The sequence below is a fragment of the Phoca vitulina genome, unplaced genomic scaffold (genome assembly GCF_004348235.1).
Source record: "Phoca vitulina isolate PV1807 unplaced genomic scaffold, GSC_HSeal_1.0 scaffold10, whole genome shotgun sequence".
Taxonomy (NCBI): domain Eukaryota; kingdom Metazoa; phylum Chordata; class Mammalia; order Carnivora; family Phocidae; genus Phoca; species Phoca vitulina.
The window spans coordinates 49,908,719-49,936,076 of record NW_022589713.1 but is presented as its reverse complement, the minus strand read 5'-3'; the positions used below and the strand labels follow the sequence as shown (position 1 = coordinate 49,936,076).

Genomic DNA, 27,358 nt, shown 5'->3' with positions numbered 1-27,358 from the left:
TCTGTTGACCACAATCCTGGAAATGCAAGTCCTCAAAGATTGTTTTGAAAAACCAATGCTTAGGTCCTTGGTTGAGAAAAAGAAAAAAAAATTTTTTTTAACATTTTCTCTTTAGCATGCAGCAGAATTGATTAAAACAGTGGCATCTCGCTATGATGAATATGTCAATGTGAAAGATTTTTCTGACAAAATCGGCCGTGCCCTTACTGCAGCAAGGAAGGATAATGACTTCATTTATCATGATCGAGTTCCAGACCTTAAAGATCTAGACCCTATTGGCAAAGCCACACTTGTGAAATCTACCCCAGTCAGTGTACCCATCAGCCAGAAATTCACTGGTATGTCAAGTATTCAGATACACTTTAATCTTACTCATCTTTTCCCCAGTTTAATCTGTTTTTTTTTTTTGTAGCTAAAATCATATAACTGCTGTTGTATGCTTTGAATATGATTTGCATTCATGTTAATGAATATGAGAATAAATATGAAGTGTTTTATCTATAGTGAAATTTCAAGATGGAAAGTAAATGGTAATGAAGTATATGCATACAGCAGAGTCAGAGAATTTGAAACTATGAGTAATGATAGACTTTAAGCATTTGTCATTTTGTTCACATTTGTTATATTATTTAAGATTCTGCCATTAAAAATGAACATTCATAAATATGACTTTAAACCTATAAACTTACGAAGTTACGGTATGAGATAAACGTTATCCTTGGATATTGTAGATATATTCAATGTATAGTAGTCTCTAGCTGAGATCCCAAGAATAATACTCTGATTTATTGGGAAAGGGTGATTATCTTACATATTTCTATTTAGCAAACAAGATGTATTTACCATGTGCCAGGGACTCTTTTAAGTACAGGCAGTAGCTCAGAATCCATATTCTTACAATAGTCCCATGAGATAGGTACTATTGTTATCCCCATTTGACTGATGAGGTTATTGATGCACAGAGTGCTTAAGTAATTTGCCCAATGTTGCAGAGCTAGAAAGTGGTGGAAGGAACTAGAAATCAAACCATGGCACTCTAGGCTTAATCAGTTTAATGAACAAATGAACAGTGTATTTTCTTATGCCTAAGTCTTCTTTACCAAAGATCTTTTTATGTTAATGACAAACACATCTTAAAAAGTTAAGAAAATTAAGTTCAAAGAAAAAGCTTTCATTGTCATTGTCCTTGAATATAGTGATGTAAAAATTCTCTTCATTATTGTACTTTTAATAGTGATTTGGTTTTGATTTTTAAATATTTGTAGACTTTTTATGTGAATATTGGAAAGGGAATATGAGCATTCACTCTACAGATGGAGTTTTGTCTTGAAATTTTGTCAATTTTCATTCTTCATTTTAGATTTGTTTGAGAACATGGTTCCTGTGTCAGTGCAGCAGTCATTGGCCGCCTATAATCAGAGGAAAGCCGACTTGGTTAACAGATCAATTGCTCAAATGAGAGAAGCCACCACTTTGGCAAATGGGTAGGTAGAGCTTAACTTTCATAAATGTATCTTTAAAGTTCTAATGTTTTCTGTTTGATTGTTCTATAACTAAATAGTTTATGAACACTTTAGTTTTCTGAGTCGGAGCTGAATGTCAAGAATATGTGAAATAGCAAATACACACACATATGTACTTCTTGTGGATATTATATTTATTAAGCCCTAGCAAATGTATTTGGGATAAGTTTGATTACTGAAACAAAGTGCGAATTTTTGACTACTAATTTGCATTTTTGGGGATATTTATTTGAGGGAAACGAGAAGTAGAAATGAACTTGTAAGGTAAGATACATGGTATATTCAGTATTCTGAACCAATTTTTGTTTCTGGTGGATTAAGGCTAAAAAAATAATTCGTTGGTTTTTAAAATATCTTAAGTATAATTTTCAATAAAATGCAACAGAATACACCTATTTTAAGTGTATAGTTCAGTTCTTTCTGATAAATGTTCATACCCATGTAACCACCACCACCATGATCAAGATAGAGAACATTTCCATCACCCTAAAAAATTGATTCCTCTTTCACTTTAGTCCTTCTTCCCCTGGCCCTTAGCCACTGTTGTCTGCTCCCTGCCACTCTAGGTTGGTTTTACTTTTTATACAGTTCAATATAAATGTAATTATTATAGCATGTGTATTACATTATATGTACATTACTGTATATAGTACATTGTAGTATTGCTACAGTATATATAGTACGCAGCACAGTACATACAGCACAGTATATAGTCAGAATGTGTTGGACTTCTTTCACTTAGCATGTTTTTGAGATTCATCTATGTTGTATCAGTTTGATCCTTTTTATTACTGAGCAGTATTTCATTTTATGGTTAAATAGCAGTTTGTTAGCCCACTGTTGGTGGACATTTCAGTTGCTCTGAGCATGATGCACAAATCCTTGTGTGGACATGTTTTATTTCTCTTGGGTAAATACCTAGGCTTAGCATTGCTGAGTTGTGTGTTTGGTGTATGCTTAACTTCATGCGGAATAGCCAGATTGTTTTCCAAAGTGGTTATTCCAGTTCATATTCCCACCCATGCTTTTTGGGGACTCTGTACCCTCAGCAGCACTTAGTATTGTCAGTCTTTTCGCTTTTATTCATTTTAGTGTGTGTGTAGCAATATCACATTGTGGCTTAATTTACATTCCTGTGATTACTACTGGTGTTGAGTAACTCTTCATGTGCTTATTAGCCATTTATATATCCTATGTGAAGTGTCCGTTGAAATTTTTTGCTCATTTTTTTAAATTGAGTTTTTCATGTTCTTTATGTATTTTAGAGCAAGTCCTTTGTTAGATATATGTCATTGAGATTTTTCTTTCTTTTTTTTTTTTTTTTAAGATTTTATTTATTTATTGCTCAGCAGGGAGAGAGAAAGAGAGCAAGCAAGAGTGGGGGGGGGAGGGGCTGCAGAGGGAGAAGGGCAGAGGGAGAAGCAGGCTCCCTGCTGAGCAAGGAGCCTGATGCAAGACAGACACTTAACTGACTGAGCCACCCACAATTCACCCCTGAATTTTGACTTTTAATTACTTAGACTGAGAGAAGTTAAGTTTGAGCTGTGAGCGCAAGGTAGCTAGTATTTTTTAATGTATATTTCTTACTTTTTTTTTTTTTTTAAAGATTTTATTTATTCATTTGACAGAGAGAGACACAGTGAGAAAGGGAACACAAGCAGGGGGAGTGGGAGAGGGAGAAGCAGGCTTCCCGGCGAGCAGGGAGCCCGACATGGGGCTCAATCCCAGGACCCTGGGATCATGACCTGAGCGGAAGACAGACGCATAACGATTGAGCCACCCAGGCGCCTCACTTTTTTGGTTTTTAATTCTGAACTGTGAACTTAATTTTTTAATAGTTTTGTTTTAATTTTATCAATCACCGATTTTCTGGGTTTTTTTTTGTTGTTTTGTTTTGTTTCTTTTTTTTCCCCCTTTATCTTTGTTCTGTTTTTCCATTGATGAGGGTAATCACTTTTTTGGAGTGCTAACTCCATTGCTATTGATTAGGATATATAGGAGATTAATGTTTTAAAGATGACTTAGACCTCTAGATGACACAGTATCTCATTTTTTCAGGGTGTTAGCTTCCCTTAATCTTCCAGCAGCAATTGAAGATATATCTGGAGATACTGTACCTCAGTCTATATTGACTAAGTCCACGTCTGTGATTGAACAGGGAGGCATCCAGACTGTTGATCAGTTGATCAAAGAGCTACCTGAACTGCTACAGAGAAATAGAGAAATCCTAGATGAGGTATGTTTTAAGAGATTTGTTTTTTCAAGTAAAAACTGTTTTACCCCTTGGTGTCCAGCAGAGATTAGGACTGGATGCTTTCTTCTGTTGGGTTTTGTAGGGTAATACTCACCATCCTGATGAACTTAATGTGGCCCAGAGCTGCCTTTCAGCTTCAAGAGGAATTCTGATTGAATGAGAATAGGTTCATACATGTCTTAAGGGTATATAAATGCACATTAATGAAACTCATGTGACCATGATGTACTATTGATATACCATGAGAAATTACTATCATACAAACTGTTCAGAGCCTTCATAACTAATGATTTCTTTTCTATGAAAGATTAGATTTCTTGGTAAACGTGGAATCAGACTAAGGAAGTTAGGCCATCAAATATTTTGTAAGTCCACTGCTTCCATTTTCTAGTAGAGAGGGCATTTTATCAATAGGAATGGAACACTAAAGTTTTCTGGCTAAAGTCAACTGTTTGACAGTGTTATTTTTTATTGTGCCTTCACCTCTTTCCCCTCATTAATTCATTTCTTCCTGTAATGATAAATATATTCAAAATGGTTATATTGACTTTTGCCAGTTTAGGAGTCATGTCTTTTAGGTAACTTCTGTTGTCAGTGCTTTAATCTATGATATTTTAATTTTTCAGTTAATTTTCAGGGGATATTATATTTACATCATTTCCAAGTACTTTGGGACAGGGGTAGAGTACTTAAGTACTCTATGCAGTCAGAAAGCTGAGTATAACTTTTGATTCCCCCAAACATAACTACTCATAGCCTACTGTTGACTTTGGAAGCCTCACTGGTAACATAAACAGTTGATTAACACATATTTTGTATGTTATATATATTATATACTGTATTCTTAGAGTAAAGTAAGCTAGGAGAAGGAAATGTTACTAAAATCAAAGAAAATCATAAAAATCATAGATTTATAATACTGTACTATAAAAAAATCCACTTGTAGGTGGACCTACAAAGTTCAGACCTGTATTATTCAAGGGTCATCTGTATTTAAGACAGTGTGAACCGTGGGGATGAGAATATTTACTTCCTGGGTTTTTTTTTTTAAAAAGGATCACCCTTTAAAAGGATCATTGCGATTATACTAAATGATACGGTGATGGTGGTGGTGGCATATTGGCTATTGAAAAAGGTCAGGAAACTTAAATGAAAACTTACTGCAGTATTGGCCTGGGGAATCTGATTCATGAGGGGTTCTACATTAAGTACACCATCAGTGTTACCAACCTCATCTATGTAGATGTCGTCAATAATCAGAAAATTGAAAGCAAATAGAATTGCTGTTATATATCAGTACCAAAGCCTTGCTGTGCTGAGCTTGCTAGACAAGCAGAATCTCAGACCCCATCTCAGACCTTCTGAATCAGGAGTTGCATTTAACAAGATCCCAGGGTGATTTGTGTGCCCATTAATATTTGACCGACACTGCTCTTAAGGTCATAGACTTTATTCAAGAGAATGCTTTATAGTCCTTTAAAATTTGTTGATTATTGGGTCAAGCAAGCTTGTTATCTGGTGTTGCACTTGAAAGGATGTTAGAATAGTAGATAGACAAAGGGAGAAAAAAGTGGAGAGTGTTGTTTAAGATCACATGTACATGAAAGCAGCAAGAAGTAATTGTCTTGATAGGGAGAAGACAAACCCTGGAAAATGCAGTATGTATAGCAAGTCAGATAGCAGTCTGGGGCATTTAGAAGTTACAATAATGAACCATTATTGAATATTGGAGTTATATTTGAACTTGATCCCCAGTTTTCTTAGCTGTGGCCCTGGGCAGATTACGTAACATCTTCATGTTTCAGTTTACTTATCGAAAAAAACGGGATAATAGTCTTTATCATATAAGATAGCTGTGAAGCGAGATCAGGCATGTGCCTGCTAGTAGTAGTTATTTAAATATTACTATATTTCCTTGATTTTAAGATGTAATTGATTAGAAGATGCATATTTGATTTTGAAACAAGTTTTATGGAAAAAGAACATTGCCTACTGAAATACTATATATCAGTTGTGAGGAGCATCTTCATTAGAAATATTAATGTGTAAAAAGCTTATCTAATAATTAAAAATTGGCATTATTAGTGTGTATGGTATATGTCTGTTGTCTGCCTATCTTAATATGAGGTACTTTTGCTTATCTTCTTTGATGTTTCTAACAGCCTTTTGAAGTAGTCACTATTACTCTGTCAACTGTACTTGGAGAGTCTCATTTTAAGTAAGTTGTGAGTTGAGAGAAGTAAGGTTGTGAAGCTGGTCCTCTTTTTGAGTGTTCATTTCTCTCTGGTAGCTTTTAGAAATTAGGCTTGATTTTCAGAAATTTTGAAGTATCCACTAATTTATTTTTTAAATAATAAATTTATCTTTGCTAGGGACCTGTCAGGCCCTTTAACCTTTGATCCCTGCCCGTGGATTCTGTTTCTTTAGTTACTTCTTTTTCTCTGCCCTCTCCTAATGAATTTCTGTCAGATGGTTGGTGGTTCTTTTGATGATGATCAATTGTCATATCATTCAACATTTCTTCTGCCTTTTCTCTTTGTGCTCTCATTCTTTCGGGGAGACTGCCTCAGGCCGGCCTTCCAGCTCAGTAATTGGTTAGTTAGTGTGCTTTTCGTGCTTTTCAGCCACCCTATAGAGTTGTTTTGTTTTTTATTTTATTGATACCTCTTGTTTTCAACATACCTAATTGTTTTAAAAAATCCCCTGTATTTTTATTTTACAACTGCATGTCTATTTGTTTGTTTTTGAGGTAAAATTTGCATAACATAAAATTCATCATTTTAACCTCTTTACAGTATACACGACAGTGGCTCTTAGTATGTTTGCGGTGTTGTGCAATCACCAACACTGTCTAATTTCAGAGTCTTTCCATCACCCCCAAGGAAACTCCATTCTCATTAGCAGTCAGTCTTCATTCCCCCTTGACCCTGCTCAGCCACTACTCTGATTCTGTCTCTGTGGATTTGCTTATTTTGGACATTTCATATAAATGGAATCATAAACAGTATGTGCACTCTCACCTTCTGTCACTTAGAATAATGTCTCCAGGTTCCTCCATGTTGTAGCACCAGCACTTCATTTCTTCTTGCGGCTAACACTTCATTGTGTGGAGGTATCACATTTTGTTTATATATTCATCAGTAATAGATATTGGGATGTTTTGCTTTTTTTGGTTATTAATAATGCTATTTGTGAACAAGTTTTTTTTTATTAAGCACCTGTTTTAAATTCTCTTGCGTATATACAGATGAGTGGAGTTTTTGAGTCATACAGGAATTTAATGTTCAACTATTTGAGGAACTACCAAACTGTTTTCCAGAGCAGTGGCACCATTTTACATTCTTAGCAGCAGTGTGTAAAGGTTCCAGTTTCTATATCCTTTCTGACCCTTAAATTGTTCTTTTTTTTTTTTTAATTTTATTTATTTGTCAGAGAAAGAGGGCACACAAGCAGCAGGCAGAGGGAGAGGGAGAAACAGGCTCCCCACTGAGCAGGGAGCCTGATGTGGGGCTCCCTCCCAGGACCCTGGGATCATGACCTGAGCTGAAGGCAGACACTTAACCGACTGAGCCACCCAGGCGCCCCTAATGGTTCTGTTTTTTAATTATAGCCATCCTTGTGGGTATGAAGTGGTATCTCATTGTGCTTTTGATGTAACCTTTATATATGGAAATTCCTAAATTTAATAGTTTGATAGTGATTGGACTGAAAGTTTAGACCAACCTGGGGAGTATTGCCAATCTTTACAATATTAAATCTTCCAATCCATGAATATGGACAGAATGTCTTTCCATTTAGTTAGGTCTTCTTTAATTCCTTTCATCAGTGTTTTGTAGCTTTTTTTTTTTTTAATTTTATTTTAAGTCACCATTACCTCATTAGTTTTTGATGTAGTGTTCCATGATTCATTGTTTGCATATAACACCCAGTGCTCCATACAATACGTGCCCTCCTTAATACCCATCACCGGGCTAACCCATCCTCCCACCCCCTCTCCCCTCTAAAACCCACAGTTTGTTTCTCAGAATCCATAGTCTCTCATGGTTCGTCTCTCCCTCCGATTTCCCCCCCTTCATTTTTCCCTTCCTACTTTTTTTTTTAAACATATAATGTATTATTTGTTTCAGAGGTACAGGTCTGTGATTCATCAGTCTTAACACAATTCACAGTGCTCACCATAGCACATACTCTCCCCAGTGTCCATCACCCAGCCACCCCATCCCTCCCACCCCCCACCACTCCAGCAACCCTCAGATTGTTTCCTGAGATTAAGAGTGTCTTATGGTTTGTCTCCCTCTCTGGTTTCATCTTGTTTCATTTTTTCCTCCCTTCCCCTATGATCCTCTGTCTTGTTTCTCAAATTCCTCATATCAGTGAGATCATATGATAATTGTTTTTCTCTGATTGACTTATTTTGCTTAGCATAATACCCTCTGGTTCCATCCATGTTGTTGCAAATGGCAAGATTTCTTTTTTTTTTTTTATGGCTGCTTAATATTCCCTTGTATATATATACATCTTCTTTATCCATTCATCTGTTGATGGACTTCTTGGCTCTTTCCATAGTTTGGTTATTGTGGACATTGCTGCTATAAACATTGGGGTGCATGTACCCCTTCGGATCACTAAATTTGTATCTTTGTGGTAAATACCCAGTAGTGCAATTGCTGGGTCGTAGGGGAGCTCTATTTTCAACTTTTTGAGGAACCTCCATACTGTTTTCCAGAGTGGCTGCACCAGCTTGCATTCCCACCAACAGTGTAGAAAGGTTCCCCTTTCTCTGCATCCTCACCAACATCTGTCGTTTCCTGACTTACTAATTTTAGCCATTCCGACTGGTGTGAGGTGGTATCTCACTGAGGTTTTGATTTGGATTTCCCTGATGCTGAGCGATGTAGAGCACTTTTTCATGTGTCTGTTGGCCATTTGGATGTCTTTGCAGAAATGTCTGTTCATGTCTTCTGCCCGTTTCTTGACTGGATTATTTGTTCTTTGGGTGTTGAGTTTTATAAGTTCTTTTTAGATTTTGGATACTAGCCCTTTATCTGACATGTCATTTGCAAATATCTTCTCCCATTCTGTCGGTTGTCTTTTGGTTTTGTTGACTGTTTCCTTTGCTGTGCAAAAGCTTTTTATCTTGATGAAGTCCCAATAGTTCATTTTTGCCCTTGCTTCGCTTGCCTTTGGCAATGTGTCTAGGAAGAAGTTGCTGCCTGTGTTCTCTAGGATTTTGATGGATTCCTGTCTCACATTTAGGTCTTCCATCCATTTTGAGTCTATTTTTGTGTGTGGTGTAATGAAATGGTCCAGTTTCATTCTTCTGCATGTGGCTGTCCAATTCTCCCAACACCATTTGTTGAAGAGACTGCCTTTTTTCCATTGGACATTCTTTCTTGCTTTGTTGAAGGTTAGTTGACCATAGAGTTGAGGGTCCATTTCTGGGCTCTCTGTTCTATTCCATTGATCTGTGTGTCTGTTGTTGTGCCAGTACCATACTGTCTTGATGATGACAGCTTTGTAATAGAGCTGGAAGTCCGGAACTGTGATGCCATCAGCTTTGCTTTTCTTTTTCAACATTCCTCTGGCTATTCGGGGTCTTTTCTGGTTCCATACAAATTTTAGGATGATTTGTTCCATCTCTTTGAAAAAAGTGGATGGTATTTTGATAGGGATTGCATTGAATGTGTAGATTGCTCTAGGTAGCATTGACATCTTCACAATATTTGTTCTTCCAATCCCTGAGCACGGAACGTTTTTCCATTTCTTTGTGTCTTCCTCAGTTTCTTTCATGAGTATTCTATAGTTTTCTGAGTACAGATCCTTTGCCTCTTTGGTTAGATTTATTCCTAGGTATCTTATGGTTTTGGGTGCAATTGTAAATGGGATCGACTCCTTAATTGCTCTTTCTTCTGTTTTGTTGTTGGTGTATAGAAATGCCACTGATTTCTGTGTATTGATTTTATATCCTGCCACTTGACTGAATTCCTGTATGAGTTCTAGCAGTTTTGGGGTGGAGTCTTTTGGGTTTTCCACATAAAGTATCGTATCATCTGCAAAGAGTGAGAGTTTGACTTCTTCTCTGCTGATTCGGATGTCTTTTATTTCTTCTTCTTGTCTGATTGCTGTGGCTAGGACTTCTAGTACTGTGTGGAATAGCAGTAGTGATAGTGGACATCCCTGCCATGTTCCTGACCTTAGGGGAAAAGCTCTCAGTTTTTACCCATTGAGAATGATACTCGCTGTGGGTTTTTCATAGATGGCTCTTATGATATTGAGGTATGTACCCTCTATCCCTACACTATGAAGAGTTTTAATCAAGAAAGGATGCTGTACTTTGTCAAATGCTTTTTCTGCGTCTATTGAGAGGATCATATGGTTCTTGTTCTTTCTTTTATTAATGTATTGTATCACATTGATTGATTTGCGGATGTTGAACCAGCCTTGCAGCCCAGGAATAAATCGTGCACTTGGTCGTGATGAATAATACTTTTAATGTACTGTTGAATCCTATTGGCTAGTATTTTGGTGAGAATTTTTGCACCCATGTTCATCAGAGATATTGGTCTGTAGTTCTCCTTTTTGATGGGGTCTTTGGTTTTGGGATCAAGGTAATGCTGGCCTCATAAAATGAGTTTGGAAGTTTTCCTTCCATTTCTATTTTTTGGAACAGTTTCAAAAGCATAGGTATTAATTCTTCTTTAAATGTTTGGTAGAATTCCCCTGGGAAGCCATCTGGGCCCGGGCTCTTGTTTGTTGGGAGATTTTTGATGACTGCTTCCATTTCCTTACTGGTTATGGGTCTGTTCAGGTTTTCTATTTCTTCCTGGTTCAGTTTTGGTAGTTTATAGGTCTCTAGGAATGCATCCATTTCTTCCAGATTGTCTAATTTGTTGGCATATAGTTGCTCATGATATGTTCTTATAGTTGTTTATATTTCTTTGGTGTTGGTTGTGATCTCTCCTCTTTCATGCATGATTTTATTTATTTGGGTGGTTTCTCTTTTCTTTTTGCTAAGTCTGGCCAGGGGTTTATCAATCTTATAAATTCTTTCAAAGAACCAGCTTCTAGTTTCGTTGATCTGTTCTACTGTTCTTTTGGTATCTATTTCATTGATTTGTGCTCTGCTCTTTATTATTTCTCTTCTCCTGCTGGGCTTAGGCTTTATTTGCTGTTCTTTCTCCAGCTCCTTTAGGTGTAGAGTTAGGTTGTGTATTTGAGACCTTTCTTTTGTCTTGAGAAAGGCTTGTATTGCTATATACTTTCCTCTTAGGACCGCCTTTGCTGCATCCCAAAGATTTTGAACAGTTGTGTTTTCATTTTCATTGGTTTCCATGAATTTTTTTAATTCTTCTTTAATTTCCTGGTTGACCCATTCATTCTTTAGTAGGATGCTCTTCAGCCTCCACGTAATTCTTTCCAACTTTCCTCTTGTGATTGAGTTCTAGTTTCAAAGCATTGTGGTCTGAAAATATGCAGGGAATGATCCCAGTCTTTTGGTGCCGGTTGAGACCTGATTTGTGACCTAGAATGTGATCTATTCTGGACAATGTTCCATGGGCACTAGAGAAGAATGTGTATTCTGTTGCTTTGGGATGGAATGTTCTGAATATGTCTGTGAAGTCCCATCTGGTCCAGTGTGTCATTTAAAGCCTTTATTTCCTTGTTGATCTTTTGCTTAGATGATCTGTCCGTTTCCATGAAGGGGGTGTTAAAGTCCCCTACTATTATTGTGTTGTTGTCGATGTGTTTCTTTGATTTTGTTATTAATTGGCTTATATGACTGGCTGCTCCCATGTTAGGGGCATAGATATTTACAATTGTTAGACCTTCTTGTTGGATAGACCCTTTAAGTAGGATATAGTGCCCTTCCTCTTTTCTTATTACAGTCTTTGGTTTAAAGTCTAATTTGTCTGACATAAGGATTGCCACCCCAGCTTTCTTTTGGTGTCCATTAGCATGGTAAATGGTCTTCCACCCCCTCACTTTCAATCTGGGGGTGTCTTTGGGTCTAAAATGAGTCTCTTGCAGACAGCATATCATGGATCTTGTTTTTTTATCCAATCGGATACCCCGTGTCTTTTGATTGGGGCATTTAGCCCATTACATTCAGGGTAACTATTGAAAGATAGGAATTTAGTGCCATTGTATTGCCTGTAAGGTGACTGTTACTGTATATTGTCTGTGTTCCTTTCTGGTCTATGTTACTTTTAGGCTCCCTCTCTATGCTTAGAGGACCCCTTTCAATATTTCTTGTAGGGCTGGTTTCGTGTTTGCAAATTCCTTTAGTTTCTGTTTGTCCTAGAAGCTTTTTAACTCTCCTTCTATTTTCAATGACAGCCTAGCTGGATATAGTATTCTTGGCTGCATATTTTTCTCATTTAGTGCTCTGAATATATCTTGCCAGTCCTTTCTGGCCTGCCAGGTCTCTCTGGATAGGTCTGCTGCCAATCTCATGTTTCTACTGTTGTAGGTTATAGACCTCTTGTCCCGAGCTGCTTTCAGGATTTTCTCTTTGTCTCTGAGACTTGTAAGTTTTACTATTAGAAGTCAGGGTGTTGACCTATTTTTATTGATTGTGAGGGGGGTGTTCTCTGTGCCTCCTGGATTTTGATGCCTGTTTCCTTCCCCAGATTAGGGAAGTTCTCCTCTATAATTTGCTCCACTATACCTTGTGCACCGCTCTCTCTTTCTTCTTCTTCTGGGATCCCAGTTATTCTAATATTGTTTCATCTTATGGTATCATTTACCTCTCGAATTCTGCCTTCGTGATCCAGTATTTGTTTATCTCTCTTTTCTTAGCTTCTTTATTCTCCATCATTTGGTCTTCTATATCACTGATTCTCTCTTCTGCCTCATTATTCTAGTAGTTAGAGCTTCCATTTTTGATTGCAGCTCAGTAGCCTTTTTGATTTCAACTTGGTTAGATTTTAGTTCTTTTATTTCTCCAGAAAGGGTTTCCCTAGTATCTTCCATGCTTTTTTCAAGTCCAGCTAGTATCTTTATAATCATCATTCTGAACTCTAGTTCCAGCATCTTACTAATGTCCGTATTGATAGGGTCCCTGACAGTTGGTACTGCCTCTTGTTCTTTTTTTTTTGAGGTGAGTTTTTCCATCTTGTCATTTTGTCCCGAGAGGAGAATAGATGAATGAGAACAAAATGCTAAGAGTGTAACAACGACCCCAGAAACATATGCACTAAACAAATCAGAAGAGACCCAAAACCGGGGGGTGGGGGGGAAGAAAGGGAAAGAAAGAAAGGAAAAAAAAAAAAAGAATATGATCAGGCTGGTGAATAGATCAGAGCCACCACACACTAGATATTGGGTGTATTTTGGTCTTTTAGAAGAAACTGCCTCCCAAAATTTCAGGAAAGAAAAACTTATATATGTACAAAAATAAGGGTAAATACGATGAAGGGATGGAATATGACTGTAGAGATGGAAATTATAAAAGATTTTATAAAAGGAATTGATAAGTTGGTTGAATAAAGAAAGAAGAAAAATTAAAAAAAAAACAAAAATAAAAAAGGGGAGAGAATGTGATCAGGCAGGAGACTAGAACATAGCCATACACTAGAGATTTAAGGTATATTTTGGTCTGTTAGGAGAAACTGTATCCCAAAATTTTAAAGAGAGAACAACTTATATATATACAAAAAATAAGGTTAACTACAGTGAAGGGATAGACTGACTCTAAAAATGAAAATATAAAAAAATTAAAAAGAAAGGAATTGATAAGATGTTGGTTAAAAATGGGAAAAAGAAAAATAAAAAAAAATAGAAAAAAAATTAAGAAAATTTAAAAAATTAACTTTGAAAGACTAAAGAATCATGGGGAAAAAAGCTATGAATTCTATGTGCTGTATTCCCCTAGTGCTGGCGTTCTCCCATTCTCACTGATCGGTAAACTTGGTCTTGGCTGGCTGTTCTAGCTGATCTGGGGGAGAGGCCTGTCACAGTGGTTCCCAAATGTCTTTGCTGGAGGTGGAATTGCCCTGCCCTTGCTGGGTCCGGGCTAAGTAATCTGCTCAGGTTTGCTCCCAGGAGCTTTTGTTCCCTGCAAGCTTTCCGTACAGCTTTGGAGGATGAGAGTGAAATAGCGGCCTCCCAATCTCCGCCCCGGAGGAGCCGAGAACTCGGGCCCCACTCCTCAGTGAGCCCCCAGAGAAGAGCAGTCAATCACTCCCGTCTCCCCAGTCTCCGGCTGCACTCTGTGCTCACCCGGCCTGTGACTGAGCGTTTCGTCTCTGGCACATGACCCTGTGTGGAGTCTCCAACCCAGTAGAGTCCTGCGGTGCGCTCCCGCGCCGCTTCTCCTGGGGGAGGAAGGGTACTCTCCCCGGATCTGCCGCTTGTTGGGTCCCTGCTGGAGGAGCAGTGGCCCGACTGTGCCTCAGATCATGGTTTATGGCAACCCCGATCTGAGAGCTCACTCCTCGGTTCTGTCTCTGCAGCCGGCTTCCCCGCTCCGATCCCTGGGAGCTCTGCCGCACTCAGGCACCCCCGGTCTTTCTGTGACCCCGAGGGTCCTGAGACCACACTGTCCTAGTGAGGGTTCCACCCCTCGCTTGGCCACTGGAGCGACGTCACTCAGCGGAGCTGACTTCTAAAAGTTCCGATTTTGTGCTCCGCTGCTCTATTACTTGCCAGTAGCGGCTGACGGAGGCTCCCTCCCCAGCTGCCTGTCTTCCTGAATATCACCTCAGATTCACTTCTCTGCTCGTTCTACCTTCCAGAAAGTGGTCGCTTTTCTGTTCATAGAGTTGCTGCTCTTCTTTCGTTCGATTTCCTGTTGAGTTTGTAGGTGTTCAGAATGGTTTGATCCCTATAGCTGAATTCCTGGGACCAGACGAAATTTAGGTCTCCTACTCCTCTGCCGTTGTGCCCCTCCCAGTGTTTTTTAGCTTTTAATGTACAAGTCTTGCACCTCCTTTGTTAAATTTATTACTAAATATTTTATTCTTTTTGATGCTATTGTAGATGGAATTGTCTTAATTTCCTTTTTGCAGTGTTTGTTGCTAGAGTATAGAGTATAGATTTTGTATGTTGATTTTGTATTCTGTAACTTCACTAAATTTGTTTATTATCTCTAATGGTTATTTTGTGAATTCCTTAGGATTTTCTTTATATAAGGTCATGTAATCTGCAAGTGGAGATAGTTTTACTTCTTCCTTTTTGGACGCCTTTTTATTTCTTTTTCTAGCTTAATTGCCCTGGCCAGTACAGGGTTGAATAGAAGTGGTGAGAACAGATGTTCTTGTCTTATCCCTGATCTTAGGGGAAGGCTTCCTGACTTTAGCTGTGTGATGGTAGCTGTGGGTTTTTCATTGATGTCCTTTATGAGGTTGAGGAAGTTCTTTTCTATTCCTAGTTTGTTGAGTTTCTTTTTTTTTTAAATCATAAAAGGGCATTGGATTTTGTCAAATATTTTTTCTGCATCTTGACATGGTCTTATATTTTTTTCCTTCCTTTTGCTAATACAGAATAGTACATTAATTGGTTTTTTGATGTGAACCATCCTTGCATTCTTAGGATATTCTACTTGGTCATGATATATAATCCTTTTTTTTTTTTTTTAAGAGAGAGAGCACTTACGTGTGCAAGTGGGGTGGGGAGGGGCAGGAGGTAAGGGAGAGAGAGAATCTTAGGCAGGCTCCATGCCCAGTGCAGAGCCTGATGCTGGGCCTCGATCTCACGACCCTGAGATCATGACCTGAGCTGAAATCAAGAGTTGGATGCTTCACTGACTGAGCAACCCAGGTGCCCTGGTTTATAATCCTTTTCATTTGTTGCTAGATTTGTTTTGGTAGTAGTTTCTTGAGCATTTTGCACGTGTATTTATATATTTGGTCTGTAGTTTTCTTGTAATGTTTTTGACTTTCAACTTGTGTACCGTTATGGCTGTGTCTTTTGTAAATAGCATGTAGCAAAAGTTTTCTTCTTAATTTTGTTTGACATCCTTTATCTGTGTCTGTGGAGGGTTAAGTCCATTTATATTAACTGATTATTCATATTATTCATTTTCTACTATATTTTGTAATTTCCACTTGTCTCCTTTTCTTTCCTTATATTTCCTTCTCTTTTTTCTGCCCCACCCCCATCTCCACTTTTTCCTGGCTTTATTTAGTAGTTCCTCTCTTTCTTTCTTTCTTTTTTCTAAACTCGCATGGAAGTTGTTTACTCTTAATTTTCTTCTTTAATGTTTATTATGTTGTGTCTGGGTATGGATTTTCTTTCATTTAAATTGCTTGATACTGATACTTTATTGGAGCCAGTGATTTTGAGGAATTGTAATCTTTCATCCATCCTGGAAAATTCTTAGTTTTCATTTTCTGGAATATTTCTTTTTCCCTATTGTCATTAAGTAACTCTTCTGGGTTGCTGATTATATTTAAGTTGACTCTTCTTAACTTTCTTTCCTTTTTCTTTTTTCCTTTTTTTTAAAAAGATTTTATTTATTTGAGAGAGAGAGAGTGAGTGGGGAGGGGCAGAGGGAGAAACACACTCCCCTCTGAGCACAGAGTCCGAAACGGGGCTGGATCCCAGGACCCTGAGATCATGACCTGAGCTGAAATCAAGAGCTGGATTCTTAACCGACTGAGCCACCCAGGCGCCCCTAACTTTATTTTACATGTCTCTTAAGCCTTCTTATTTTCTGTTGTTCTGTGCTTTATTGTGTGTAGTTTCTTCCGATCTATTTTCCAGTTCACTGGTCCTTTCCTTAGCAGCTTTTAAGTAGTCATTAGCTTTCTAATTTTAGAAATTCTCATTTAGTCCTTTTTTCAGTTGTTCCTGTTCTCTTTCTCCTGTGTCATATTTCTTATTTTTCTCTTATTCTAAAAACATATTAAATATATTTTATATTCTTTATCTTAGAATTCCAGTATCTCTGGTCTTCATGGTTTGGTTCTGTGATTTGTTCCTTTTGCTGACTCTTGCTCATAATGGTTTGTTTCCTCTTGAGTTTGGTGGTTTTTTTGTATGTGTTTGTTCTTGTTTTTAAATTTTAAAACTTTTAATTTTGAATAATTTTAGACTTAACAAAAACGTTGCAGATTTGGTGCAAAGTTCTTTACCAAGATTTCCTTAAAGTTAAAATCTTATGTAGCCATGGTGCTTTTGTTAAAACTAAGAAATTAACATTGGTACAGTATTATATTACTCAGATTTCAGTGTCCTTCTATTTCAAGATCCAGTCCCAGATACCTCCATTGCATTTAATGATTCCATGATTTTTTTTTTTTATTATGAATTCACATTTCCTGGAACTTTATATTTGGGAATTCTTTGAGGTTTGGGCTTTAAAGTGAATTCTTCTAGTGAATTTTTATTTTTTATTTTATTTATTTTTTTGTAGTTAACCTTTTTGTCAGAAGTACATCTTAGGGCTTTGTGTCACACCGGTAGTATGATTTCCAGGCCTAAGTACAGGCTTTTGATTAGGAATCTTTTTTTTTTTTAAAGATTTTTTATTTATTTGACAGAGAGAGACACAGCGAGAGAGGGAACACGAGCAGGGGGTAGTGGGAGAGGGAGAAGCAGGCCTCCCGCGGAGCAGAGAGCCTGATGCGGGGCTCGATCCCAGGACCCTGGGATCATGACCCGAGCTGAAGGCAGCTGCTTAACGACTGAGCCACCCAGGCGCCCCTTGATTAGGAATCTTAGGTGATACTTCTTTTCTTTTCAAATTTAGAGCCAACACAAGTAAGTTTCCTTTGTCAGGCAGTCTTCCTTTTTAAAAATTCATCCAGTGAGTGTCACCCATTTGGAAGTATCCCAGTCTAAGGAGGGTAGTGCTTTTGATGTGACCTCTGCTCATAGCAGCCCCACCTGTGTTTCCTTGTGTCCTGCTCCTGATCCCTCACATCCACACTCTAAGCCAGTACTGAGCTGTATAGTTGGTGAACTATGGACAGTGGACCAATTCTGGCTTGTGACCTATTTCTGTATGACTCGCTAGTTGAAGATGATTTTTATCTTTTTTTTAGAGGGTTGTAAAAAAAAAATGTGAGATGGTCCACAAAGGCCCAGAAAACCTAAAATATTTACTCTAGTGTTGACAGAAAAGTTTGCAGACCTCTGCTCTAAGATGCCAGGTACCAGTGCTCTAGCACTTGTTTCTACTGGTAGATTATTAGCACTTTCTTGTGTTTCTGGCCCCCTATTGTTCTGTCTTCCCAGATATACATTCCAAGGTCATTTTGTGTGTGTTACTATTTTGTTGTACTGAGATAGAAGTCTAAATCTTTGATTTTCATGTGGATAAATTAATGTCTTTCTCTTTGTTTTGTTTATGGCATCTAAGGTCTAAAGGCTTTCTATTTATTTTAATCTTAAAAAGAATCTTTCTTTACAGTAGTCTTGGTGTATGGATATACATAATCTCTTAGTTTTTCTTCCTTTTTAATTTACTGAGTAAGGTAATGGCTAACCTAGCCTTAAATTTTATAAGACTTTGTTAAATATGTTATAACTTGGATTTGTGCAAGAAAAATTGTTATACCATTTTATATTCCAGCCAGTAAAGTAGAGGTATTCCCATCCATTAATTCTCACCTGTATTGAGTCTGATCACTTAAAAAATGTTTTAATTTTTTTATACCAGAAATGATATTTCATTGTTACTTTGCTTCCTTTTTAAAAGTCATTAAGATTGTTGGATGAAGAAGAAGCAACTGACAATGATTTAAGAGCAAAATTCAAGGAACGCTGGCAAAGGACACCATCTAATGAACTCTATAAGCCTTTAAGAGCAGGTAAAAATGTGTATAAATGGCTTTCACTTGAATAAATTACCAATTTTTTTTAAGATTTTATTTTTAAGTAATCTTTATACTGAACTCACAATCCTGAGATCATGTTTCATGCTCCACTGACTGAGTCATCCATGTGCCCATATAAATTCCCAATTTGGATCCACAATTTTGCTTGATTAAATTAGGGTCAGTTGTAAACTTGTTTTTACTGAAACTGCTATTGTGAAAACATAGGTGTTTTTCCTCAGTTCAGTGTAAGATAAAAAATAACAGAGGTAATTCATGTTCATTATAAGAAGTTCAAACTCCTAAAAACTCTAAAAAATTGTTTTTTTTTAAAAGATTTAGCTCATGGTAGGGGTGTGTATGCAGAGGGAGAGGGAGAGAATCTCAAGCAGACTCCTGATGAGCACAGAGCCTGACCTGGGGCTCAGTCTCATGACTGAGATCATGACCCGATCCGAAATCAAGAGTCGGACATCCAACTGGCTGAGCCACCCAAGTTGCCCCCAGAATTCTTAAAAATAATAAAGTAAAAATGAAAATGATTCTGTAACTCTCTTTTCCTAGTCCAAGTCTTTTTTTTTAGAGCATCTATATAACCACTAGATATCACGGGTTCCAGGAACTGCTATTAAGCTGTATGCATAAATAAATGAGATCAGTTTTTTTAAAGATTTTATTTATTAGAGAGAGAGGAAGTGAGAGAATGTGCAAGCTGGGGAAGGGTAGAGAGAATCTCAAGAAGATTCCCCACTGAACGTGGTGTGTGATATAGGGCTCGATCTCACGACCTTGAGATTGTAACCTGAGCCGAAACCAAGAGTTGGACGGACACTCAACTGACTGAGCCACTCAGGCACCCCTAAATGAGATCATATTATATATATATATATATATATATGGTTTTGTAATTTCATTTCACTTAGTAGTGGATGGTCAAAGGTGAGTGTTCCAGTTAAATTGAAGTCAGATTATTATTTTTTAAGACTTTAATTATTAAGATTTGTGTTTGCTAAGATAAGTGTGTATATGGTAGCTAGACTATTTATTATTTATTTATTATTATATAATTAATACTATTGACATTTTTTCTAAAAATGTATCTGTTGTTCTTTGAAGTCAAATTGAAGCAGTGATCCTTTGAGAAGGGAATACTTTTTGAGTAAGTTGTAACAATTTTTGGAGTGAATGATTTCTTTCTATATTAATGAATTGTAGGAAATGATTAGACTAATGTCAATTAGCTTTTATTTGGTGGATAGTAACCACAAATGTATTTTAAGGTATACCTGTGCTTTGCCAGAAACAAAAATGCCAAGAGTGACAGGAGCTCAATTTCTGTTATATAATGAATCAGGGCCCATAGAAGAGGGGAAAAAAGTAAAGTTGGAGAGCAGAACTAAAAGTATAACCAGCCTATAAATGTTACTGTGAAAGTCATTGCTGTACTCTGGTAATATTTTTTTCCCCCACAGAGGGAACCAACTTCAGAGCAGTTTTGGATAAAGCTGTGCAAGCAGATGGGCAAGTGAAAGAGCGTTATCAGTCTCACCGTGACACCATTGCACTTCTCTGTAAGCCGGAGCCTGAGCTGAATGCTGCAATCCCTTCTGCTAACCCAGCAAAGACCATGCAGGGTAGTGAGGTAAGCAGATGCATTTTGGTGTGGGTTGATCTGCTTATGAAAACTATGTTCAAGCCATTATGAACACAATTAATTGCCAATTTCTTACTGCCATCTTTTCAAAAATGCAGACGTAAATTGAGGTTGTTACATTTGGAGTAGCATGATATATACACTGTGTAATAGGTAATTACATTAGTTAAAATATTACTATCTTGTAATAATAATTTCTATTTATTGAATGTTTCCTGAGCTTGGTACTATATTCTAGATACTTTATAAGTTCAGTATTTAATTCAGGCTTTATAAAAGGGAGAGGCTTGGAAGCTTAGAAACTTCCCTGAAGTGGAAGGACTGGATTTGACCAGATGCTCTTCTGACCATAAATTCTTTGTTGTTTGTTACATCATTCTCTACCACCATCCACTGTATTCCACTGGAACTATCTCTAAAGGGAAAATCAACCAGCTGTGCATGTTAATAAGTGGGTAACGTCATTATAGCATTTCTATTTGTGATAGGAAGGGGAAAATCAATAGTGGGGCATGTGAGTCAGAAAGTCCAAAGGTGCAAATACGCTTTAGTGGCTGATCACTGTAGTAGATGTAATCGAATAAGAGATCCTGAATGAAGTGCATAGGAAAATAAGCCAAAGGGCAAGCTATGTTTGCTGAAAACTTCTTGAAAAAGGTGAATTTCCTGGGATAGTAGGTCTCAAAAGTTATCAGTGTTGTGTCTTGTCTTTCTACAGAAACATTTCATATATTTATTCAACCAAGACTTTGGATACCTATACCTACTCTGTAAGGCATTATGCTAGGTACTTTGAAAAATCAACAAATGAACCATACACAGCCTTTACCCTCAATTTATGGTCCAGTGTGGGAAGATTAGACCTATACAAGGAGACCTGTAATACAGGGTAGACAAGTGTTGTGACTATAGAAGTAGGCTGTGAGGATTTAGATGATGAAGCACTTAAATTCCAGTATTTTGGAGCTTCTCTCTTAAGAGACTTCTTAAGAGATTGGCACAGGATGAGAACAGAGTAGACAGGCAAAGTGAACACATACAAAATCTGAGTAGGATCAAGTGAGCTACCAGAGGTTCAGTGGAAAAGAGCCCCCGCAGTGAAGACTGCATAGCTGAATGGGCACAGAATCCAGATCTCTAAAGGTAAGGGGAACCTGATGGAACAAAGAATATCAGTTAGATGCTTTAAAGAAATGGGGGGAAGGGAGAAGGAAGGTGATTAGATTAATTTGTGAGGAACAGAGACTGCAGACCCACAGAACAGCAACAGTCTGGCCCTAAAAAAATCCCTGCTTAGTATCCTCTTCTCTCTCTCATTTTTAAAAAAGTAGTCTTGGGGCGCCTGGGTGGCTCAGTCGTTAAGCGTCTGCCTTCGGCTCAGGTCATGATCCCAGGGTCCTGGGATCGAGCCCTGCATCGGGCTCCCTGCTCTGTGGGAAGCCTGCTTCTCTCTCTCCCACTCCCCCTGCCTGTGTTCCCTCCCGCGCTGTGCCACTCTCTATCAAATAAATAAATAAAATCTTAAAAAAAAAAAAAAAAAAAGTAGTCTTGGGGCGCCTGGATGGCTCAGTCGTTGAGCATCTGCCTTCGGCTCAGGTCATGATCCCGGGGTCCTGGGATCGAGCCCCACATCGGGCTCCCTGCTTGGCGGGAAGCCTGCTTCTCCCTCTCCCACCTCCCCCTGCTTGTGTTCCCTCTCTCGCTGTCTCTCTCTGTGAAATAAATCTTTAAAAAAATAAAAAAATAAAAATAAAAAAGTAGTCTCAAAAAAAAAAAAGTAGTCTCTATACCCAACATGGGGCTTGAACTTACAACCCCTAGATCAAGAGTCACATGCTCTACTGATTAAGCTAGCCAGTCACCCCCTCTCCTTTTTCTTTTTGGCGTCTTGTACGTGACTCAGAACTTACATGGCTTTTGTCCTTTGATTCGCCTGCTTTCAGTAGAAAAGCAAAAATGGTTTCTGCTGAGCAAAATCAGAATTAGCATTCACTACTTTGTTACTTTATACAGTTGTAGTCACAGCTGCTTTTGTTAATTCATAATGGTATTACATAGGGGAAGAAAACATTTATAGTCAATATGAAGTTATTTTACTGAAGCTAGATTTTCTAGATAGAAGCAACCAAAAAATTTTCAGTGCTCTATATATTCATTCATCATGTGTCTATCAAAAGACTAATTAATATCATATATTTATTAAAGCTGTTTCAGGTAATTGTCATAGTTGTTGATGACACATTTTAGCCAGAGTTTTTTTATGATAAAAGCATAGTCATTTGAATTCTGATTATTAAAGTGAATACAAAGTACATGTTTTATTAAGAAGTCCGATCTTAATGGTAGGGCTCTTTTTTTTTGAATTGTGAAGGGGCCTACTATTTATCTTTGGTCTCTTTGGGAATCTGTTTTTACATATTGAGATATTCTGAAAAATGTTGCAAGTATGGATAATTTGTATTTAAAGATCCTTTTTTAAATACTTAGGACCATTGCTTGTGATTGTACACCTCTGATCAGCAGGGGTATGGAATCTAGTCTACACTTGGCCAGACAAGCCTTGGCCCTAGTGTAGGGCTGAGTCTGCCCACAGGAAGGGGCATCTTTTTTTTTTTTTTTTTGGTACAAAAGTGATATCCATTTATACTCATAGTATTGCATCTGTCTGGGGAGATGAAGGGGGAGGGGGTCCCTTTGGGAAAAAATCTCCATCTCCTCAGAGATAGTGCATAACATAGTACTGTCCAAAGCTGTGTGCCTTTTTAGGCCTTGCTTTTTTCTGGTTCACACAAAGTCATCTTCTAGACTAGTGGGTGATCTGCAAATGCGGCTTCTACTCTTTGTTTTTCATAACAGGAAGCGTCTGGACAGGAGTCAAGGTTGACTGGCATCTCTTCATTCATTTGTTCACCAAACATTTGTTGAAGGCCTACTGTATGCCAGGAACTATGGCACCATGGTCCCTAACAGAGAGGTGGAAAACTCTAGGTTAGCTTTAGTGTAGGGTAAGTGTGGTCAGGTTCCCACTGTTCTGTTGTTGAGATATTCTCATGTCTGCCTTTTCTGAAAATAAAATAGCAGGGACTGAAAAGTAAAGCTGAAAATCTCATTGAGAGTATTTGTTCTGTGCCTAATTGTGTTTGGTGCTGTTAGATGCTACAGAGAGCTTTATCATCTAAATGGGGCTGGCAAATGATGGCCTGTGGGCTAAATCCAGCCTGCCTCCTGTTTTTGTATGGCCTATGAGCCAAGAATGCCTTTTACATTTTTAAATGGTTGAAAAAAGTCAAAGTAATAATGTTTTATGACATGTGAACATTATATGAAATTCAGATTTTAGTATCCATAAATAAACTTCTGTTGGAGCATAGTTACACTCCTTTACATTTCGTCTATGGCTGCTTTCACACTAGAAAGGCAGAGTTGAATAGTTGCAACAGAGACTGGCTCACAAAGCCAAAAATATTTTCTGTCTGTTGTTTTTTCTTTCCCCTTCTGTTTGGTTCTTTACAGGAAAAGTTTGTAGCTCTTGGTCTTAAAGGTGAAGTACAGACAGCTGAGGTGATCTCATTCCTGCCTTTCTGTTTGACCTCATCTCCCTCCCTTCTGTCTTTTTTTACTGTGTTTCTGCCACACTAGCCCCCCCTTTTTTTTTTCCTTTTCCCTTTGAACATGGGAAGCTTGTTCCTGCCTTAGGACTTTTAACATTTGCTTTCCTTCTGTTGGGGTCTTTCTTCCAAGGCTACTGCTTCTTTTTTCATTAAAGCCCCAGATGTCACCCTTTCCCTTTTTTTTGTCATTGGCTACTGTATTGCTCTGTTTTTTGTGTGTGTTTAATTCTCCCCTCCCTTCCCCTGTCCCCCACATAAAGGACTCTGCTTCTGTTAATAGTTGTATTTTGGAGCTAGAGCGGTACCCAGCATGTAAGGATTCAAAAAATGTTGATGGAATGATAACTACTGGCAGCCTAACTTAATAAAGGGATGCAGTTAATTGCAGTTGAAAGCTAATTGGAGCTGTTTTTATTTATTTTTATTTATTTATTTTTAAGATTTTATTAATTTATTTGACAGAGAGAGACACAGCGAGAGAAGGAACACAAGCAGGGGAAGTGGGAGAGGGAGAAGCAGGCTTCCCACTGAGCAGGGAGCCCGATGTGGGGCTCGATCCCAGAACCCTGGGATCATGACCTGAGCCGAAGGCAGACGCTTAACGACTGAGCCACCCAGGAGCCCCTTGGAGGTCTTTTTAAAACATAGAAACAAACACCACAGGATTCTAATTATTATTTAAAAAAAATTTTTTTTTTTGAGATTTTATTTATTTATTTGACAGAGAGAGACCAGCGAGAGAGGGAACACAAGCGGGGGGAGGGGGAGAGGGAGAAGCAGGCTCCCCGCAGAGCAGGGAGCCCGATGCGGGGCTCGATCCCAGGACCCTGGGATCGTGACCTGAGCTGAAGGCAGACGCTTAACGACTGAGCCACCCAGGCACCCCTATTTTAAAAATTTTTTAATTGAGGTATAATTGACATACAACATTTTATTAGTTTCAGGTGTGCAACATAATGATTCAGTATTTGTATATATTGTGAAATGATCACAATAAATCTAATTAATATCAGTTATCACATGTAGTTACAGAATTTGTTTTCTTGTGATGAGAACTTTTAAGATTTTACTCTTAGTGGGGCGCCTGGGTGGCTCAGTCGTTAAGCATCTGCCTTCAGCTCAGGTCATGATCCCAGAGTCCTGGGATCGAGCCCCGCATCGGGCTCCCTGCTCAGCGGGAAGCTTGCTTCTCCCTCTCCCACTCCCCCTGCTTGGTTCCCTCTCTGGCTGTGTCTCTTTCTGTCAAATAAATAAATAATTAAAAAAAAAAAAAAAAGATTTTACTCTTAGCGACTTTCAAATATGCAATGTATTATTATTATTATTTTTTAGAGGATTTCATTTATTTGAGAGAGAGAGAGGGAGCACAAGCGGGGGCAGGGGGAGAGGGAGAGGGAGAAGCAGACTCCCTGTTGGGCAGGGAGCCTGACGTGGGGCTTGATCCCAGGGCCCTGGGATCATAACCTGAGCTGGAGGTAGACACTTAACCTAAGCTGCCCAGGCGCCCCACAGTATAGTATTATTAAGTATAGTTACCATGCTGTACATTATATCCTCATGACTTAATGTATTTAATTAATCGAAGTTTGTACCTTTGGACTACCTTCATCTATTTCGCCCACCTACATCCCCTACCTCAGGCAGCCATCAGTCTGTTGTCTGTATCTGTGCGCCTGGTTTTCTTTTAGATTCCACATATAAATGAGATCATACAGTATTTGTCTTTCTCTGTCTGACTTATTTCATTTATCATAACGCCCTCAAGGTGCATTCATGTCACAAATGGCAAAACTTCATTCTTTTTTTATAGCTGAATATTCCTCTGTGTGTGTGTGTGTGTGTGTGTGTGTGTGTATACCACATCTTCTTTATTCATTTATCCATTGATGGACATTTAGGTTTCCATATCTTGGCTGTTGTAAATAATGCTGCAGTGAACATGGGGGTGCAGAGGGATTCTAATTATTTCTATACTTTAACTTGATAACACATTAAGCCTCAAACTTGAGTGGATAAGAAACTGTAGGCATTGGCTTACTTTTCTTACTATTTTGGTCATTCATTTGAGGAAGCAGTTTAATTCATTTTCTGCTGTAGTCACTCTGTTAAAATAAGGCTAGTATCATGCAATCTAAAATATGGTTAAACTAGTATATATGACAGTTTGAAAAAAAAAAAAAAAAGGATGCTTGTCATACAAGGACTCTTTGTGTGGTGGTCTAAAAGTTCATTTATAAATTGGTTGTTTCAAATGGCATTATTTTTCCAGAGACTTAGAATCATTGCATTTTGGAATAGAATAGGACTTTAAATTAAATACGTATTTGGTCCTTTTTTTTTTTAATCACTGATTATAAAATAATTACAGTGATTTAATCACTGATCATAAAAGTTAGGAAGTTAGCTTTTCTACATGGTGGAGCTGGTATTAGAACTTGTGGTTCTACAAATTCTATTGGGGTTCTCTTCCCACGTTACTCTGCTGCCCTGTGTGTGGTTAGTTCTTCACTGAAGAGGAGGTTTTATTCTTGTGAACCATGTCTGTCTTCTCATATTACTTATTAGCTAATTTGGGGTACTGTCACCACAATTTTGACCCATCATTTGATGAGAGGATCTTAGTTGCTATACTCTGGAAGAAGCATCCAATCTGTTTCTAGATAATAGTGTTATAGTGTCCCTGACTTTCAGCTTTGTTTAGTAGACTAGTTTTTTTTTTTTTTTAAACCAGTTCTGCATATTCCTGTTTCTCCCCCAGTTTTCTTTTACTTGACTATTTTATGTTTTTCTTTCTAGCCTTTTTTGGGACATAACTGAGAGAAAGATAAAAGGTAGCATTTTTCTTATAGCTAAACAACCTTCACATAGAGTCACAGTCATGGTTGAGGTTCCATTATCAGTTTAAATATGACAAAAGATAATATTATCACAACCTTTTAAAATTATATCATGTTGCACCCACCCTACAAAATGTGTGACATAATTACAGAAATAGTTATCATTCAGAACAAATAATTACAGTTTAGCAATCTGCTCCTCATTGTTCCTCTCTTTTTGTCTTAATGCTTAGATGCCTAAGCCTCTTCAGTGTATAGTGTACCCAAAGTATAGAGTTAAACCATAAAACCTAACTACCAATTAATAATAATGACTATTACTGATTGAGTGCTTACCCTGTGTTAGAAGTTATATTGAGCACTTGGTATGAATTATTTTAGGCTTCACAACAGTTCTGGGATAGGTACTATTACTCTTGTTTTGCAGATAATGAAATTGAGTTTTCCAGGTAGTAAAGTATCCTTGGTTACACAGTAACTAAGTCTTAATATGTCCATTAAGGGAATATAGTTAGGGATGAAATATTTTTTTGTACGTAATTATGTTTTACTTTGATGGATAACTAGGTACTTGTATTTATTTATTCAAGTTTTGATTTAATTTTGTGTTTTGAATATGTAAAAAATATTCATGATTCAAAAGGTGCATGCAGAGAAATCTCATCTCTGTTCTTTCCACATTGTTCCTATGCACTTTCTATAAGCAACCTTATTTAT

General features: G+C 37.8%; 1 protein-coding gene across 1 annotated transcript in view; it reads left to right on the top strand.

Annotated features, from left to right (window-relative positions):
• PDCD6IP (programmed cell death 6 interacting protein) overlaps positions 1-27,358 on the top strand; it is a 93,876-nt gene that overhangs the window by 39,063 nt on the left and 27,455 nt on the right. Inside the window, 5 exon segments of the mRNA XM_032409056.1 lie at positions 116-338; positions 1,361-1,484; positions 3,582-3,759; positions 18,422-18,533; positions 20,012-20,181. Of these exon segments, the coding sequence (XP_032264947.1) occupies positions 116-338; positions 1,361-1,484; positions 3,582-3,759; positions 18,422-18,533; positions 20,012-20,181 (807 nt within the window).